Source organism: Polypterus senegalus, chromosome 4 (genome assembly GCF_016835505.1).
Source record: "Polypterus senegalus isolate Bchr_013 chromosome 4, ASM1683550v1, whole genome shotgun sequence".
Lineage (NCBI taxonomy): Eukaryota > Metazoa > Chordata > Cladistia > Polypteriformes > Polypteridae > Polypterus > Polypterus senegalus.
In genome coordinates this window covers 25,457,497-25,473,612 of record NC_053157.1, presented here as the reverse complement: position 1 = coordinate 25,473,612, position 16,116 = coordinate 25,457,497, and the positions used below count along the sequence as shown (strand labels likewise).

General features: G+C 40.9%; 1 protein-coding gene across 3 annotated transcripts in view; it reads left to right on the top strand.

The window, feature by feature from the left end:
- The window catches only part of csgalnact1a (chondroitin sulfate N-acetylgalactosaminyltransferase 1a), a 451,987-nt gene that overhangs the window by 266,109 nt on the left and 169,762 nt on the right, over positions 1-16,116 (top strand). For all 3 annotated transcript variants that reach the window (XM_039750360.1, XM_039750359.1, XM_039750361.1), the window contains one exon: positions 999-2,545. In XM_039750360.1, coding sequence (XP_039606294.1) covers positions 1,885-2,545 — 661 coding nt within the window. In that variant the 5' untranslated portion in view covers positions 999-1,884. The remainder of the gene's footprint in view (positions 1-998; positions 2,546-16,116) is intronic.

Genomic DNA, 16,116 nt, shown 5'->3' with positions numbered 1-16,116 from the left:
AAGTGCAGGAGAATCTAAGAAGATGCATGTTTGTCGTGGAAGCGAATTGCTGTATGTTGCGTGTAAAACAGTTTGCTATGGTGCACGTGGTCGTGCGTCGTAACCGAAAACTCGGTTTTTAACGACTGCTTACTTCATTGTGTTTTAACCTCAGTTGTAAAGGAATGTTTTAAGGATCACATGGGATATCCCTCGCAAACCGTTTTACACACTGCGATTCACCTCCGCGAGAAATACGCCTCTATGAACAGTCAACGTGGCTCGGAGCTGCATGTGACCTCTACAACAGACGAATATAAATGACGCCGGTTTTTCTATGTCGTCGCGTCCGAGTTGGTAGGCATGGCTCTGTGAGTTGTCGTCGTAGCCAATAATCTTGGAGTTGGTGGGCGTGGCTCCATCCTGCGTGCGCCATAGGTGTCTTGCTTGTTGGCGGCTTAGTGAATCCACGCCCCCTTCCAGCGTGCTTTCCATAGGTGTCTTGCCTTACTAAATTATATATATAGATGAACTCAGAGTGTCAATTTCTAATGTTAAACCTTCCTTTGAAAAACTTTGCTCTGCAAGACAGGCCCAAGGGAGTCACTAATAATTATTAAACTTGTTTCTAATTTAATATTAATAAGTTAATTATTAAATACATTGTATCGTACTGATACAATCCTATTTATAAGTGTATTATGTCAGTGTAAATGTGTATTTTATTTTTTATTATATCAGAATAGATTTTGTTTTGCTTTCCTTTCAGTAAATGAATACATTTTTTTAATAATTTTTTTTTCGATATGCCCCACAGGTTGAGAATCGCTGATTTAATCTGTTTTTGTTAAAAGATTTCAGCTTCTGCTAGACAAATAAAATCCCAAAGTCCTCACAATTCCAGAATGTGTGGGTTAATAGTAAAGTTAAGGACCTTAAAATGTATTAAAATGTGATACTTTGTAAGGGTTCCACAAAAATTTGTTATTTTTTACAATTCTTTCTTTCTCTTTTCACAGCTGCCATTTTTGGAATCCACATTGATTCATGCTGGATTGACATCTCAATAAATCTCCTTTATGAAGAACAAGTCTAGCTTGGCAATGTTATATGACAATTGTGCTTGAACACTTGTGCCAGAATGAGGCTGCTTTCTTCTTTAAATCACAGAGCCACAGTAGTCAGAGCCACAATTAGACCACCAGAACCCAGAAAACTTGCAACTGAGTAGTGTGGTTTGGCCAAGCATCAGATGATTTGGTAGAACATTTAGGGCTGAACGGTACTAACCCTAACCCTAACCCTGTTGGATATTCAGTTGGATTCTTCATTTTTCCCAGCCCGGGACCTCATAATGAAGGTACAGTGTGAGTTTTAATTAACTGTTCACATCATCCAGATTTAAGTAAGGACAACCTGAGTGACAAATAAGTTGATGGTTCTATCTTTAATCTTTGACGCCCATAAAAAAACAATTCAGTGGCAACCAAACAGTGGACTACAAAAAGGAATGTTTATTTTGGGATGGCTGCGACTTGAAAGCAATGCTCAGTAATGATTATGTGGACATGGAGAAACAGACTGATCATCGCTTTTGTTCATTCAGATGAGATCAGATAATTTTTTGTCCACAAGACTAAAGTGGTGGAAAATTTATGCATCCCAGAATATGCCATTGACTTGACAGACTGTTTATGATGATGCCACACTAACTCACGACTGTCAATGCTGTGGTTTTTAAGACTTTCGTACAGCCCTTCATATTGAAATTTATACCTGCACTCTTTCCCAAATATAAAGTGAGGATGGCCAAATTAAAGAGCAATAAAAAATATTCTGAGGAGGTCTGAAGGGCTCTGCACTCCGCTGTTAATAAGGCCCCCATGTAGCTTTGGAGTAAATATAATGCTGCGGAGAGGCCTGCTGGCTTGGGTTTTTCGAGTGGCCCTGTTGTTGGTGCTGCTGTGCTGCTGTGTTTCACTTGTGTATTTGCTTGCCTGCAGTCCTCGGGCAGATGTTGGTCAAGCTCCCCTTCCTTGGGTCAGTGGGCCCACAGGAAAGGATGGGTATCAGGCTTTGCTGCAGGAACGTGAGGAACAGCACCGTCACTACATTAGCAGTCTGAAGAAGCAGATCTCCCAGTTGAAAGACGAGCTCCAGGAGCGGAGCGAACAACTGAAAAATGTGCAGGACTCCCTGGAGCATGCCGGTGGAGCCGGGGGCATCAAGGGAGTTGGAGGTATAATTGGTGGGGAAGGTACAATGGGAGAGAGAAGCCACACAGACTTGATGGACTTTCTTAGGTCTCAGTTGACCAAAGCAGAAGTGCACACTGGGGTCAAGCTGCCAACTGAATATGCAGTGGTGCCATTTGATAGCTTCACATTTCAGAAAGTTTACCAGCTAGAGATGGGTCTCACTCGGCACCCTGAGGAGAAACCGGTACGTAAGGACAAACGTGATGAGCTGGCGGAAACCATAGAAACTGCCCTTGAGACTCTGAATAACCCTGAGGAGGAAGGCAATGTCCACCACCGTACCTACTCCAGCTCAGACTTCATTGAAGGTGAGTAGGCAGAACATGTGTGCTTCATGTATTGAATTGTGGCTTGATTCATTTTTCAAGCCTGTGTTTTCCTTATAAATGATAGAAACATATTCAGCTGTTTATGTTCCCAAGAAGTCTTTTAATCTGAGAAAACAAATTTCTAGTGTTCACTGAATGAGATGTAGACTAACATTATCTATTGTGACCACAAGAGGGACGCACTGAGCCCCAAACCCAAGACACAGTAATACAGCACATGTTGATGTCATAATGTAAAAGATATTTAACCTCACAAGACACTTCTTCTCTCCAGTAATCAGCCACAATAACAATCCACAATAACAATAATAAACAATTCTCCCTCCTTTCATCCTTCGCTGAGTGTTTTCCGGTGCTTCCCAACTCTCCTTTTATGTTGGGCCCGGGAATGATCCTGGTATCACACTGTGTCCTTGAGCATGCACTTTTGGGCCACAGAAAAAGTAGGAAGGTCCTCCCCCAACAGTTCCCTCTGTTGATCCCCAGTGACCCCAACAAGGCTGCAGTTCCAGACTCCAAGTCCCAAGAACCTCTGCAGCTGTCCCAATTGGGTTGCCATATAAGGACCACTAGGCAATTAGTGTATGGGGGTGGAGCCAGTCCCGATCCTTATTTGTTCACAGTTCATCCCTTATAAAACATACTGGCTGGGTACAAATTTATTTCCTTATCCTGTCGGCAAATGTGCTTGCATCGTCATGCTTGCCTCCTCTCCTGGTAATGGAACAGCCTCCAGTTCGGCTGGGATCCCAGTTCTCTTCCTACACTATGTAATGTAAGACTGTTTCTGTCTCTCTGGCAGTTACTCTGTTAGACGAGTTGAAAATCCTACAGCAAAGGCTGTATGATTAAGGCAACAGACAATTGACAGTATAACTTACTAAACGGAAATGCAACCTCCTTGGCATTAATCCTGTCCTGCCCTCTGCCTCAAGTGCCCTGCCTGAGTCGACTGTCAGATAAACTCCCTTCCAATGACCACAAAGAGTTTCTAGTTTGCTTTCTTTACTGAAGCCAGTTGGAATAGGGTAAAACTACAAATAAATCATAAATATAATAATGTGAGAAATTCTTACATACAAACTCACACAATAAACTTAATGGCATAATTACTTACTTACAAATATATAAAAAATAAATAAATAACGTTCACTTGAATATCAAACATTATCTGTGTACACTCTAGCAAATCTCTTAAGAAAGTCTGAAAAAGGTACACTCACAAGTACTTTTATAATGCAGTGAAAACAGTGGTAAGTTGCTAGAACTTTTTACCTTTTTAAATACTTCATTAAATAACATTAAATAATTATCAGACTCACAAACGTGCATCAATACAGAGAATTAAATATCTATAAACATTTCTACATACCGACAATGTCTTTAAAGCCAGACTGAACATTCAAAGCATAAGGAAGTGAGACAAACATGTGCTCTCCGTTTGTTTTTACTCTCTGGGGCACAGATTTTTGACATCATCGCCCAGTGACATGCTGTTCCTGATGTAAAGAAATGTTGAATTTAACCACTAGATGGTGCTAATCTTAAGCCTTTCCTATTTCAACCCTTAACTAGAACAGAACTAATCACAAGCAGGACTCGGGCTCGTAATTTGGTGTAAGTACGGTTAAACCCAAGCTGGACTTGGGGTTATGTGTAATGAAACGCTTGATGGTGTTAAGCCTGAAATATGCCATTATGCTGCCATCTAGTGGATGACATAGCATCATGCTGCAAAAAAAATGAACATTTCTATGTTAACTCTATGGTAACTCATCAATATTCATAAAGGGATCTAGCCTCCAATCAAAAACACTATGACAAGCGAAAAGTCATAAGGACAGAACCATTGCTTGAATCAAGCAATAGAGATTGCGATGTTAATTGGTCATCAAATTTTTGCTAGACAGCAAAACAGTTGGCAAGGTATCTCTGGCCAAGCGTAAGGTAGATATATTCCAACGTGAAATGTTGCCAATGTGTCTGATTGTGTTCAGCTCTGACGAGACAACATCCTCCACGTGGGGAGAAGAGCACTTGGCCGTGATATCTCTGCCAATGAGTAGGTACCCTTTAAAACACGCATAGCTGTGATCTCTCTCTCAAAAATGTCAAATGTTACTCTTTAACAATCTCTAGATGATAATGTCTGCTGAATAAAGAGCTATCGCTAGATAAGTTCAGGCAAGGTACACTCCAACACATGGGAGAGGTAGACTGACTCAAACGGAGGCTGGCGCTTGAGTGAGGATGGCCCAGCCTGGCTCCCTACTCCTGAGGTCCTGCTTCTTCTCGGCCCGCAGCCTGTCTCTTGGATTCACGCTAATTAATCGGTGCCACAACTGAACTATAATACTTAGCGCGATGAGAGAAGTCACAAAAGCAACTTGTCTTGCATGAACCCCAGTCACCGCAGCTCACTTCCCCTGCTTCTTGATATTGAATACAATATTGGTATTGTGGGTACCACATCAATCTGCTATTAAGTCTGGATGCAGACAGCAATTTTATCTTGATACTTAAGCACAGATTTTAAATCTCCACTGGGTACTTCTTTGAAAGTTTGGACATGGGAAAGGCACTATATAAATAAGATGTTCTATTGTTACTATTATAGTTAGTAAGTGTGAACAGCCATTAGCCACAGAACCTCTAAAACCTAACAACTAACAACTGCTCATGGATCTTCACAAGATCTGAGTCTATAAAATCCATTCCAGCTACATGCTATTGTTAAATTGAATTAAAATGATGTCCTGCTAATTGATGTTCTTACATTCGATTGTCACTCTCACTGTAGAAAAATACGCAGTAAACAAAATTGTGACAACATGTTCTTTGATGAAGTGACTAGAAAATGTAAAAACGCTTCAACGTTCAGACCAGCTAACCAAGTCTCCCAATGCACCTGAGTTTTAACGCCTCACAGACCATTTCTTACTTGTTGATTCTAGTGGACCCCCAGTCTGTCTGATGAATGGGAGCCTGCATGTCCGCCATTAGCCAATAGTCCAAGGATTCCTGCAGTGCATTTGTGTGGACAGCATTAATAAGAAAGAAGGAAATTGCTTTCTGCGGAATCAGGGTCTTGCATATTTTCTATCCCCAGTTTTAGTATTCAGGGCAGAGCTTTAAATGATAACAGGCGTTTAGAACTTCACGACAGAGAGACGATTTCAAGTGCATTTAATGGGAGGCTGAGTGGGCATTAATGAAAACTCAGGTAAAATCAATTGCATTAAAGTGTGGTAATTTAACTGAATTCTTTTTTTGTGATGAGATCTTAAAACACATAAAAGAGGTGTTTTTTTAATGGCTACATACATACAATTACAGATTGGGCCGTGCATTTGTGTAAAGCATTAGCAGGCACCTTGCCACTTGTAGTCCATTGTTCATTTGTTTCCCTACTAGCCATGATAGACGGGTTAAAATCTAAGTAATCAGCGTTGACCTCAGACCTTATCTTTTGCTGCATAGACTTTAACATTTGCCATGCACCATGCAATGCCTGTCACTCTGTAATAGGCCATTTCGTACAAGACCCATAAAAGCAGAGTTACTGTTTGTGATGCGCCATCTGTTGGAGTAACAAATATATAGCAACCGGATGGACATGCAGACAGATACTTAGACACTAATCCCTTTGTTAAGATGGATAGTGTTACAAAAAGAGGAGAGCCGCTATGCTGATTGTGTATGAATGGAGAGCTGATGTGCCAGGCCGACACAGAGAGAGACCTGGACATAGACTCAAGGCTGCCATGGCTACTAAAGGTGCGTCTGCTAAATACTGATGCGAAGTGGTGAATACTTACAGTATGCAAGTGATTATTTTGTGTTTAACATTTGTAATTTGTTTAGACCACTTTGAAGAGATCTGCTTTCACTTTGACCTTTGACAGTCTTTTTTTGTTCATCAGTGTCAAAAACAAACAGTCTTGTACTGTATAAAAATAAAATATGAAAGCGTCTAAGGGGATGAATATTTTCTATAGGCACAGTGTGTTTGTTTATATACAGTATACTCCATATCCTGTAATATTTTAAGATGAAATATAATGAAAAACCCCATTCATATTTTCATAAGCTGCATCAGCCAGTACTGACACAATGATGGAATGCCATCTTTTGCCAACAGTTGCATATTTATCACCAGCCAGCGCTGGCACAGAGAAATGAATGCATTGCTTGCTGGAGGGCAGCATTTATATCATCATGCCGGTTTTTTTTAATTATATATATGCTGCTGTAAACGGACAATCAGCCAACGCTGATATTGCTAATGTGGGCCAAGACTGGTCCAGCAATTCACTATTGCTTTGGAAATTTTGACGGACTTCCATTCAGCACATTATACATTAGACAGCAAATGTCCATCTTATTGGTCAGTTATGTTCAGTGATAAACAAATAAGCTCAAAACAAGCAGAAAGCCCTAGCTCCTCCCACTATCCCATCTCTTAGGGGGCATGCAGGTGGTTGTTCAGTCAGGTAAGCCATGACCATGAGCCCCAGGAGTTGATTTACTAGAGCATCATCCATTGTTCAAATTTACTTGTGGCCTATTTCTTCTAGTCCTTTGGGCTCCATTATCTGTTATTTTGACCGTATGTGTGCTGCATCGCTTAAGTGGTATCAAGCAGGGCCTCATAGTGCCAATGATGATCCCCCATGCAGATTAGCACCCTGCCACTAATAACCCTCTGCTAGCGTCTCTGTTTAAAATGAGCATTAAGTTCACACCCAGAGGGCTCATCCGCCATTCTAACTCAAGTGATATAAAAATGGTATTTTTTGGAATATTAATAGTTCTGGCTGTGGAGCGTCTATGTCTGATTATAATTTTATTTTTTTATACTTATTTACATTTGCCTTTACTTATTTGGCTGACACCTTTATTCAAGATGACTTACAGCATTTCTGATAAAAAAATTTCATTTGGTTTTCCAGTTGGAACACAGGCAGGTCAAGTGACTTGCTCAGGGTCAGTATTGGGATTTAAACCCACTTTAAACATAGTATTTTTAAAAATGAGATTAATTGTTCAAATCTATGATAAAGTCAGTCATTTTACATCACATTTACTTACTTTGGTGACGCATTTATCTAAGGCAACTTATCACATTTAGTTACAATTTTTTTGGTTCTCCAATTGGAGCACAGGCAGGTCAGGTGACTTGTTCAGGGTCACACTGTGTCACTAGCAGGATTTGAACCCACAACATTAGGGTTTGAAGTCCAAAGCCTTAACCACTGTGCCACAACTTTTTTTCTTTCTTCCATAACTTCTTTTCCCTTCTAACCCGCCTAGTCCTGAACAGGCTCAAGGGGGTCTGCTGGGGCCTCGCCCACCTAGCATAGTGTGCATGGCAAGGCAAAAAGCAAACCCTGGATAGACTGAACACACAAACAAAACACACATTAGGGACACTTTAGGATCAACAATCCACCTAACTTGCATGTATTTCGATCTGTGTGAGAAAACCCATGCAGACACAGGAAGAACATGCAAACTCCATACTGGGATGCAAACCCTGGTGTCCTTACTGTGAGGCAGCAGAGCCACTACAGTGCCACCCTGTCACCTTCTATGATGAATTCACATGCTAAAATTTTTGTCTGCGTTACACCATGTAGGATAGCAGCTGATTGAGAAGTCATGATCTGCAAAGTGAGGTCACTTCAACTGTAACATAAATAGCAATGTTCACCATCTGCATTGTACGGAAGCCGAGAGAGGACGTGCAATATCGTTATTTTTTTAAATTGTCTTCTCGAGATAACAAAATAATTTTATCCAGATGTCGAGAAAACTGATATTTGTTTTCTTGAGATAATGAAATAATTTTATTGCGATCTTGAGAAAACGAAACTTAACCTTTTCTCCTGGCATCAGGCTCGCTTAGATTGCGACGCCTATACAGCTGAAGCCTTGCTAACCGTCTTCTTAAATGACGGACACTAACGTTATTATTTTCTAAACTAAGGCATAAACCTATTTCAGCCTGCGTCAGCCCGTGATTGAACAAAAATATGACATGCTGATCAATACAGTTCTGCTCTTTTGCCATTTCAAGCAGGACATGGCTTCAATAAGCTAAACATTAAACATTAGATACGACTATTTCATAATTTCGAGAAGACAAGGTCTTTTATTTTATCTAGATCTCAATAAAATTATTCCGTTATCTCGAGGAAAAAATTTTTAAAAATAACTATATTGCATGTCCTCTCTCGTCTTCTGCAGAATTATACCCCCCAAGCCACATTTCCTCTCCCATTTATTTGTAGGTAACTAAAATTGCATGCATTGTTTTTACTTTTACGGTCATGAAGATCCTGTCATCCACCTGCTGTAATGTCAAACAGCAGGAGATGTGACTCAGTGTGACAAAGGTTCACACAAGCCACTGCCACCTCCACTACGGCCCGCATCAGACAGAAGCCACCGCCATGCATGCAGCTCTGCAGGTGCTTCAGTGTTTGCTGTCAGATGAGTAAAAGAGGAAAATGTATTTGAAACTGTAAACGAATTCATTAATGAAGTCGCACAGACAGACAAGTTTGAAAATTGACAAAATAATGCTCTTCAATGCCAGTTCTTTGAATTTTCAAAGGTGTGTATAGCACACTCTATTTGAGATACACTGCCTACAAAAAATATTCAACCTCTTGGAAGATTTCATCTTTTATTTTTATGCAGCAATGGTCTAATCCGTGACACTAATCAACATAAATTGACTTTTTGATGTCAGAGTGAAAACAGGTCTCTGCAATGTGGTAAAAAATGAATTACAAGTATAAAACATATAAAAATATTATGCAAATAAAATATATATTATATGTAAATAAATATATATTAAAAATATAAAATCATTGATGGCATAAGCATTCATCTCTTCACATCAATACTTAGCAGATGCACCTTTGGCAGCCATGAAATCCTTGAGTCTGTGTGAGCAGGTCTTGGTCTCGGCCTCTGTCAGCTTTGCTTCGCTACACACTGCCATTTTTTTTCCCAATCTTATTTGTAAAACTTCTCAAGCTCAGTCATGTTGCATGTGAACAGCCTTTCCACTCCAAGCACAAACTCTCACTTGGATTGAGATCTGGACTCTGACTCGGCCACTCCATGACATTAATGTTGTTCTTCTGACACTGTTCCTGTGTAGCTTTGGCTTTATGCCTGGAGTTGTTGTCTTGCTGGAAGATAAATCCTCTCAGATTTTTCATATTTTGCTCCATTCATTTTGCCCTCACAAGCCTTCCAGGAGCTGCTGCAGAAAAGCATCAATAGAGCCTGATGCTGCCACCACCGTGCTTCACAGTGGGGATGGTGAGTTTTTGATAATGTCCAGTGTTTGACATGGCTTTTAGTCTGATGTTCAGAAAGCTCAATTTTGGTCTGATAACACCATAGAACCTTCTATCAAATGTTTTCAGAGTCCCCCATGTGCCCTCTGCCAAACTCTAGCTAAAGGTGTACTCACACTAGGTATGTTTGTTCTGTACCATGCCCAAGCACAATTGCCCCCGTTCCCCCACTGGCCTGAACTAACACTGCCCTTTAACATTCTGGGCTGGGCCACACTTTCGTCATCATCATGCGACTTTGTGTAAAGTCAAAACAAGATCCAAACACAGAGTGGCAGCATGCAAGTCAAAATGATTTTCCTTATTTTGTATTTTTTTTGGAGTTGTGTAGGGCAGGATGATGTTCTACCCTTTTACAGATTTATTTAGTAGGCAGCGCAGCATTTTCCCGTTAATAATGAAACATGCACAAGAAGATTTTTACGGAGGCAAATGATGTTAAGGGAGTGATTTGCAACTTTACTTGCCAACTACAATTCACCTCCATCTGTAAGGTAAGAAAAAAGCCTGTTTTAACTCAAATGATATTGAATGAAATGACGTCACATTATTGACGTCACATCTGTTTTCCATGCTCGGGCACGTTGAATGATCATACTTTTCCCAAATCTGACTGAACCGCACTTGGACCCACCTCTTCCAAGAGGGCCTGGGCTTGGAACGGTTGGCCTGGCACAGAGGGGTCACACTAGTCAAACAAAGTAGACTTTAGGGGGTAACAACGAGACATTTGGGCTTTGGGCACGGAACAGACTGCTAGTGTGTATACACCCTAAGATGTCATGACTGTGACTAGTGAAGCACCCGGGCACCATTTGTTATCTGCACAGTCTCTCCAGTCACAGCAATTGCAGTTTGTTACTGCTTCAGTGTGTCATGATGAAGGCTGAAAACTCATGCTTCATAGCCTTTTTCTTTAAGAGAAGCTGTACTGTGTACCGTTGTAAGGGTCATATCCCTCATTTTTAGGGTTAGGGTCTCCGAGGTTAAGAACTGGAATAAAAGGTCAGCCTTTCGCTAGTAACCTTATCCAATCTGCGGATAAAATCCTTAATTTCATTTTGATCTATTGTGCGTTTTCTCTTCTTGTATTGCCTCATTTTTTTGCCTCTCATCTAGGTTATGATCGCTGTGGTTTATTTTTTTTTTCTTTAGTTTTGGTTTTTGCCCGCTTCTCCCGGTTTATTCAGAAAATCAGTTATCCTGTTCTCCTGCCAAGTCAGGAAGCCAAGTTATCAGAGGTTGCCTTCACTAGTCCTCTTCTTGAATGATGACTCAGTTTATGTGGATGGCCTGCTCAGTGTCTCTCTTTCCATCTCTTAGTGACTCATTTCATTGGATTCCAGGGGATATTCTGTGATTTGGGTATTTTTGTGTCTCCATCCAAGTCAAGTCAAGTCAAGTAGAGCTTTATTGTCATCCTAACAATATACTTACAGTACACAGTGGGACGAAATATCATATATTCATATATATATATATATATATATATATATATATATATATATATATATATATATATATATATATATATATATATATATATATATATATATATATATATATATAACTATGATAAAAGAAAAATAAGAAAAAAAATAAAAAAAATTAAGAATATATATACAGTATTATGTAATGTTATGTAATCCAGAGAGTGTATGGAGTAAAAAGTCCAGTGTGGAGGAGGGTAGCATGGTGTTCAGGCGAAAGAAACTATTACACAGTCTCGCAGACCTGCTCCTGATGCTGCAGAGTCGCCTTCCAGATGGAAGAGGAGTAAACAGTAGGTGGGAGGGGTGGTGGGGATCAGCCATGATGCTAGTGGCTTTATGAAAGCAGCATGAGGTGTAGATCTCCTGCAGACTGGGTACAGAGCTGCCAATAATGTGCTCAGCGGTCCGCACAATCCTCTGAAGGGCTTAGTGGTCGGAGGCATAGCAGTTTCTATACCAGACTGTGATGCAGCTGGTCAGGACGCTCTCTATGGTGCCTCTATAGAAGGTGGCAAGTATGGGTTTGGGGAGGTGCACCTTCTTCAGTCGTCGCAGGAAATAAAGGCACTGCTGGGCTCTTTTTGTAAGATAGCTGGTGTTTTTGGTCCAGGACAGGTCCTCTGTGATATGAACACCTAGGAACTTGGTGCTCTTCACTCTCTTTACTGTGACGCCATCAATGCTGAGTGGGAGATGGACAGCCTTGGTCTTCCTGAAGTCAACAATCAACTCTTTTGTCTTTTCAACATTAAGAGACAGATTATTGTCTTGGCACCAAAGTGCCAGCCGTTCCACCTCTTCTCTGTACGCCGCATCATCGTCGTTCTCGATGAGTCCCACTACTGTAGTATCATCGGCAAACTTGATAATGTGGTTTGTGTCAGAGTTGGAGGTGTAATCATGGGTCAGCAGCATGAAGAGTAGCGGGCTCAGCACACAGCCCTGGGGAGCACCTGTGCTCAATGTGATGATGTTAGATCTTATATTCCCAATCTGTACTATTTGAGGTCTTTCAGTGAGAAAGTCCAGAATCCAGTTGCAGGTGGAGGTGTTAAGTCTGAGCAAATCCAGCCTACTGATCAGCTGCCTGGGAATGATAGTATTGAATGCTGAGCTGAAGTCAATGAACAGCATTCTTATATGTGCATTGCGGTGATCCAGGTGTGACAGAGTCAGGTGAATTGCCATTGAAATTGCATCGTCAGTTGTTCGGTTTGATTGATATGCAAACTGTAAAGGGTCCAGTTTGGGGGGCAGCTTGTTCTTTATGTGACTCAAGACTAACCGCTCAAAGCACTTCATAATGATTGAAGTAAGTGCCACTGGGCAGTAGTCATTGAGTTCCAAAGCTGTGGCTGTCTTTGGGACAGGTCTGATGATGGTATTTTTAAAACATTGTGGCACAACAGCTTGTCTCAGGGAGATGTTGAAGATGTCCACTAGGATATCAGTCAGCTGGTCAGCACAGACTCTGAGCACACGTCCAGGTATGTTATCTGGTCCAGCAGCTTTGTGTGGGTTGACCTTGGTGAGAGTCCTTCTGACACTAGCTGCAGACAGGGACAGAACTTGATTGTCTGGCGAAGGAGTGGTCTTCCATGCTGATTTGTTGTTCTGTGTCTCAGACCTGGCATAGAAGGTATTAAGAGCGTCTGGAAGAGAGGTGTGGTTAACACACATACGCGGTGGGCCCTTATAATCCGTGATGGTTTGGATGCCCTGCCACATTCGCCGAGAATCTCTTGAGCAGGCGAAGTGGTCGCTAATTTTCTTTGAGTACTCCCGCTTTGCTAGCTTGATGCCTTGGGACAGGTTGGTTCTGGCTGCTCTAAGTGCCACTTCGTCTTTGGCTTTGTAGGCAGCATCCCTTCTGCTGTGAACCATGGCTTCACCCCCTTGGAAGCTTCCATGTTTTATTGTTATACAGCATTGTCAGCATCCCCTGACTTGTGCCTTTTAGTCACCTTTTGATGGCATTGTTCCTTCTTCTTCATTGCACAGAATAGGCCGCTGTACTGAGTCACCACAAGTTAGACCTTCCAGACGAGGTGCAATTTTATGACAATCAACTAAAATCCCCAGATAAGAGATCTACATTGAACTAATTCTGTGACTTCTGAAACCAGCGGCCTGCCCTAGGGAAGATTTTGGGGCATCATATTAAAGGGGCTGAAAACTTAGGTGATCACTTATTTTGACCTGTTTACAGAGATTTATTTTCTCTTATTGAAGGACCTTTTTTCTGTTGATCAGTGTCGATAAAGCCAAATTAACTGCAATGTAACTCAATGCTGTATAACAGTAAAACATGGAAGCTTCCAAGGGGGTGAATACTTTTAACAGGTACTGTATCTTAACGAAAATTAAACTTTCTTGACTAATTTCTTTGAAGGGTAAGTGTCAAATTTCAACCAAAAATGATCTATTGAGAGCCACATTGTTTCATGCAGATAGACAATGTGACCTGTAGGGGGCATTGCAGTACCCCAGACACAGCTTCACAACACCTGGGTTCAAATAAAAAGCGTTTGTTTCAACCAGTCCCTCTACAGGGTTTCAGTGTCCTTCCTTCTAAACTGCACAACAAGCAATTATGTTTCTCATGCAATCTCATCCACCCACTCCCAACTCTCAACACCCAGTGGACAGAGGTGTCCCTTTCTATGCCGAACAAAGTAGGGCTCGCTAGTCTCCTTAGCGCTCGTTGGCAGCACCCACAGAGCCCAACAGGACTGACCCAAAGAGCTATCCGTACCTGTACCATAAGCCAAGGGGGCAGTCACCTAGCGGGTTGGGGAAGACAATGCCCTGAATAGATCATCTTATCTTGTCCTTTCATTATATTGGCATCCCAGCTGGGTAAGGATCCTGCTACAGCTCCGACTGGGATGTCAGTACCAGCGTGACACCTCTCACATATTTAATAACAGATCGGAAAAGCATTAAAATCACCCTAACACTAAAATAAATCCTCATTATTCTGAAGCCAGCCCTTTGTTTAACTGATTGTATTGTATTCTATGTTTTAAACACAGTAGCCAAAAACTTCTAAATTTAATTTTATAGAATTTAACGGCTTACACAGAAGACAATTTTACTGGATTTTAGGTTTCTTTTATTGACTTTGATTTAATGTCCCAGGTTGACTGCTCTGTATAGGGTATTAGGCGTGGGTGTAATTAATTACAATAATTATATTAGTAAGAAATTCATTCAAGCTTTGAAAGTAAAGAAGCAGTTTGGAATTTCAATGAGTATCTGCACTATTCAAATTGAAATCTCACCTTTTAAAAGTCCCTTCCAATCACTGTTTTTTGTCTGATAAAATTGCTTTCCGTGTTCAATAATGTCGCTAGCTCATCAGTCAGGAGTTAATTAGATGCTTTTTTTATTTGCCGGTAACCGCACACCAACGTGTCAGTACACACTGAAACACAGATAAGGCGAGACATCAGCGTTTGTCTCTCAGATATTTGTCACTTTGCGTAATGTGTGACACAAGTCTATTAGGAAGGAGGGAGTTACAGATTGCTGTAATTAAGATCATTTCAGATGTCATTAGGAATGAAAAGGGAAAAATGAATGATATTCACATGTGCGGTAATTGATCCTTAATAAGCATATGCTTAGTATGAAAATGTTGCGATTTTAAATGTAAAACTTTTTTTTGCCATTTAAATATCACAAGCTCCTTTAGATTGTGCATTAGTTGCGGTACCTAGCTTCACCTGGGAAATGTCACAAGGCAATGGGCCTCAATTAGAGTGCCATCAGCTGTATCTTCTGTATACAATATTTGTAGAGATTATACCAAAGGTTAATATTATTGTCAGGCTTTGCACTTGGGGCTTTATACCTTGAGGTTGTGTGTTCAATTTCTGTTACTGACACTGTGTGACCATGAGCAAATCACTTCACCTGCCTGTGCTCCATTTGGAAAACCAAAAGAAATGGAACCAATTATAGTTTTAAATGCCAGTCAGATACCACGTAATAGTAATGTTATTAGGTCACTAGAGCTGCATATTCCTGAACATGCTATATACTGTACAATTGAAACATTCTGTCATAGGTCAGCTTCTGCTTTTCCTGGTCACTTGGCTAAGAATGGTCATTGTAAAACACAGGAAAGTGTAATCTTTTGAATTGAAATGGGTAATCAATATGAATAATATGAAATCTGAGCATATACCATTGAAGGATGTTTCCTTGTGCAGATCGGTAAGCTGTTTGGGTACCCACCTTTATGATATCCCAAGTCATCATGCACTATGACACATGCAGGTACTCAGCCGATATCTAAATGTGTAGCAGCAACAGCAGGCCACGTAATCTGTCGGTCTTCTCTGATGAAGGCATTCGCCATGTCAATGTGGGCTTGTGTGCGTGATGTTGATGCTTCATTGGTTACACTTGTTCTTCCTGCTTTAAACCTTTCTACCCATTTGTAAGCGTTTTGTTGAGTCCTGCTCTTTGCACTTCTGTACTAAGCTAACGTCCTTCAATAAACTTAAGCAACTTTCACTCCCTCTGCCCAAAGAAATCTCACAATGGCATGTTGTTTAGCAATGGTGCAGTCCCTCTGCAGAGCATCCATGATCATTTGACTATTAGCTTCAAGTAAATGGCAGAGCTCCGTGCTATGTGTGTGTGAACTACCCATAAGCCCTTGTGTTGTATT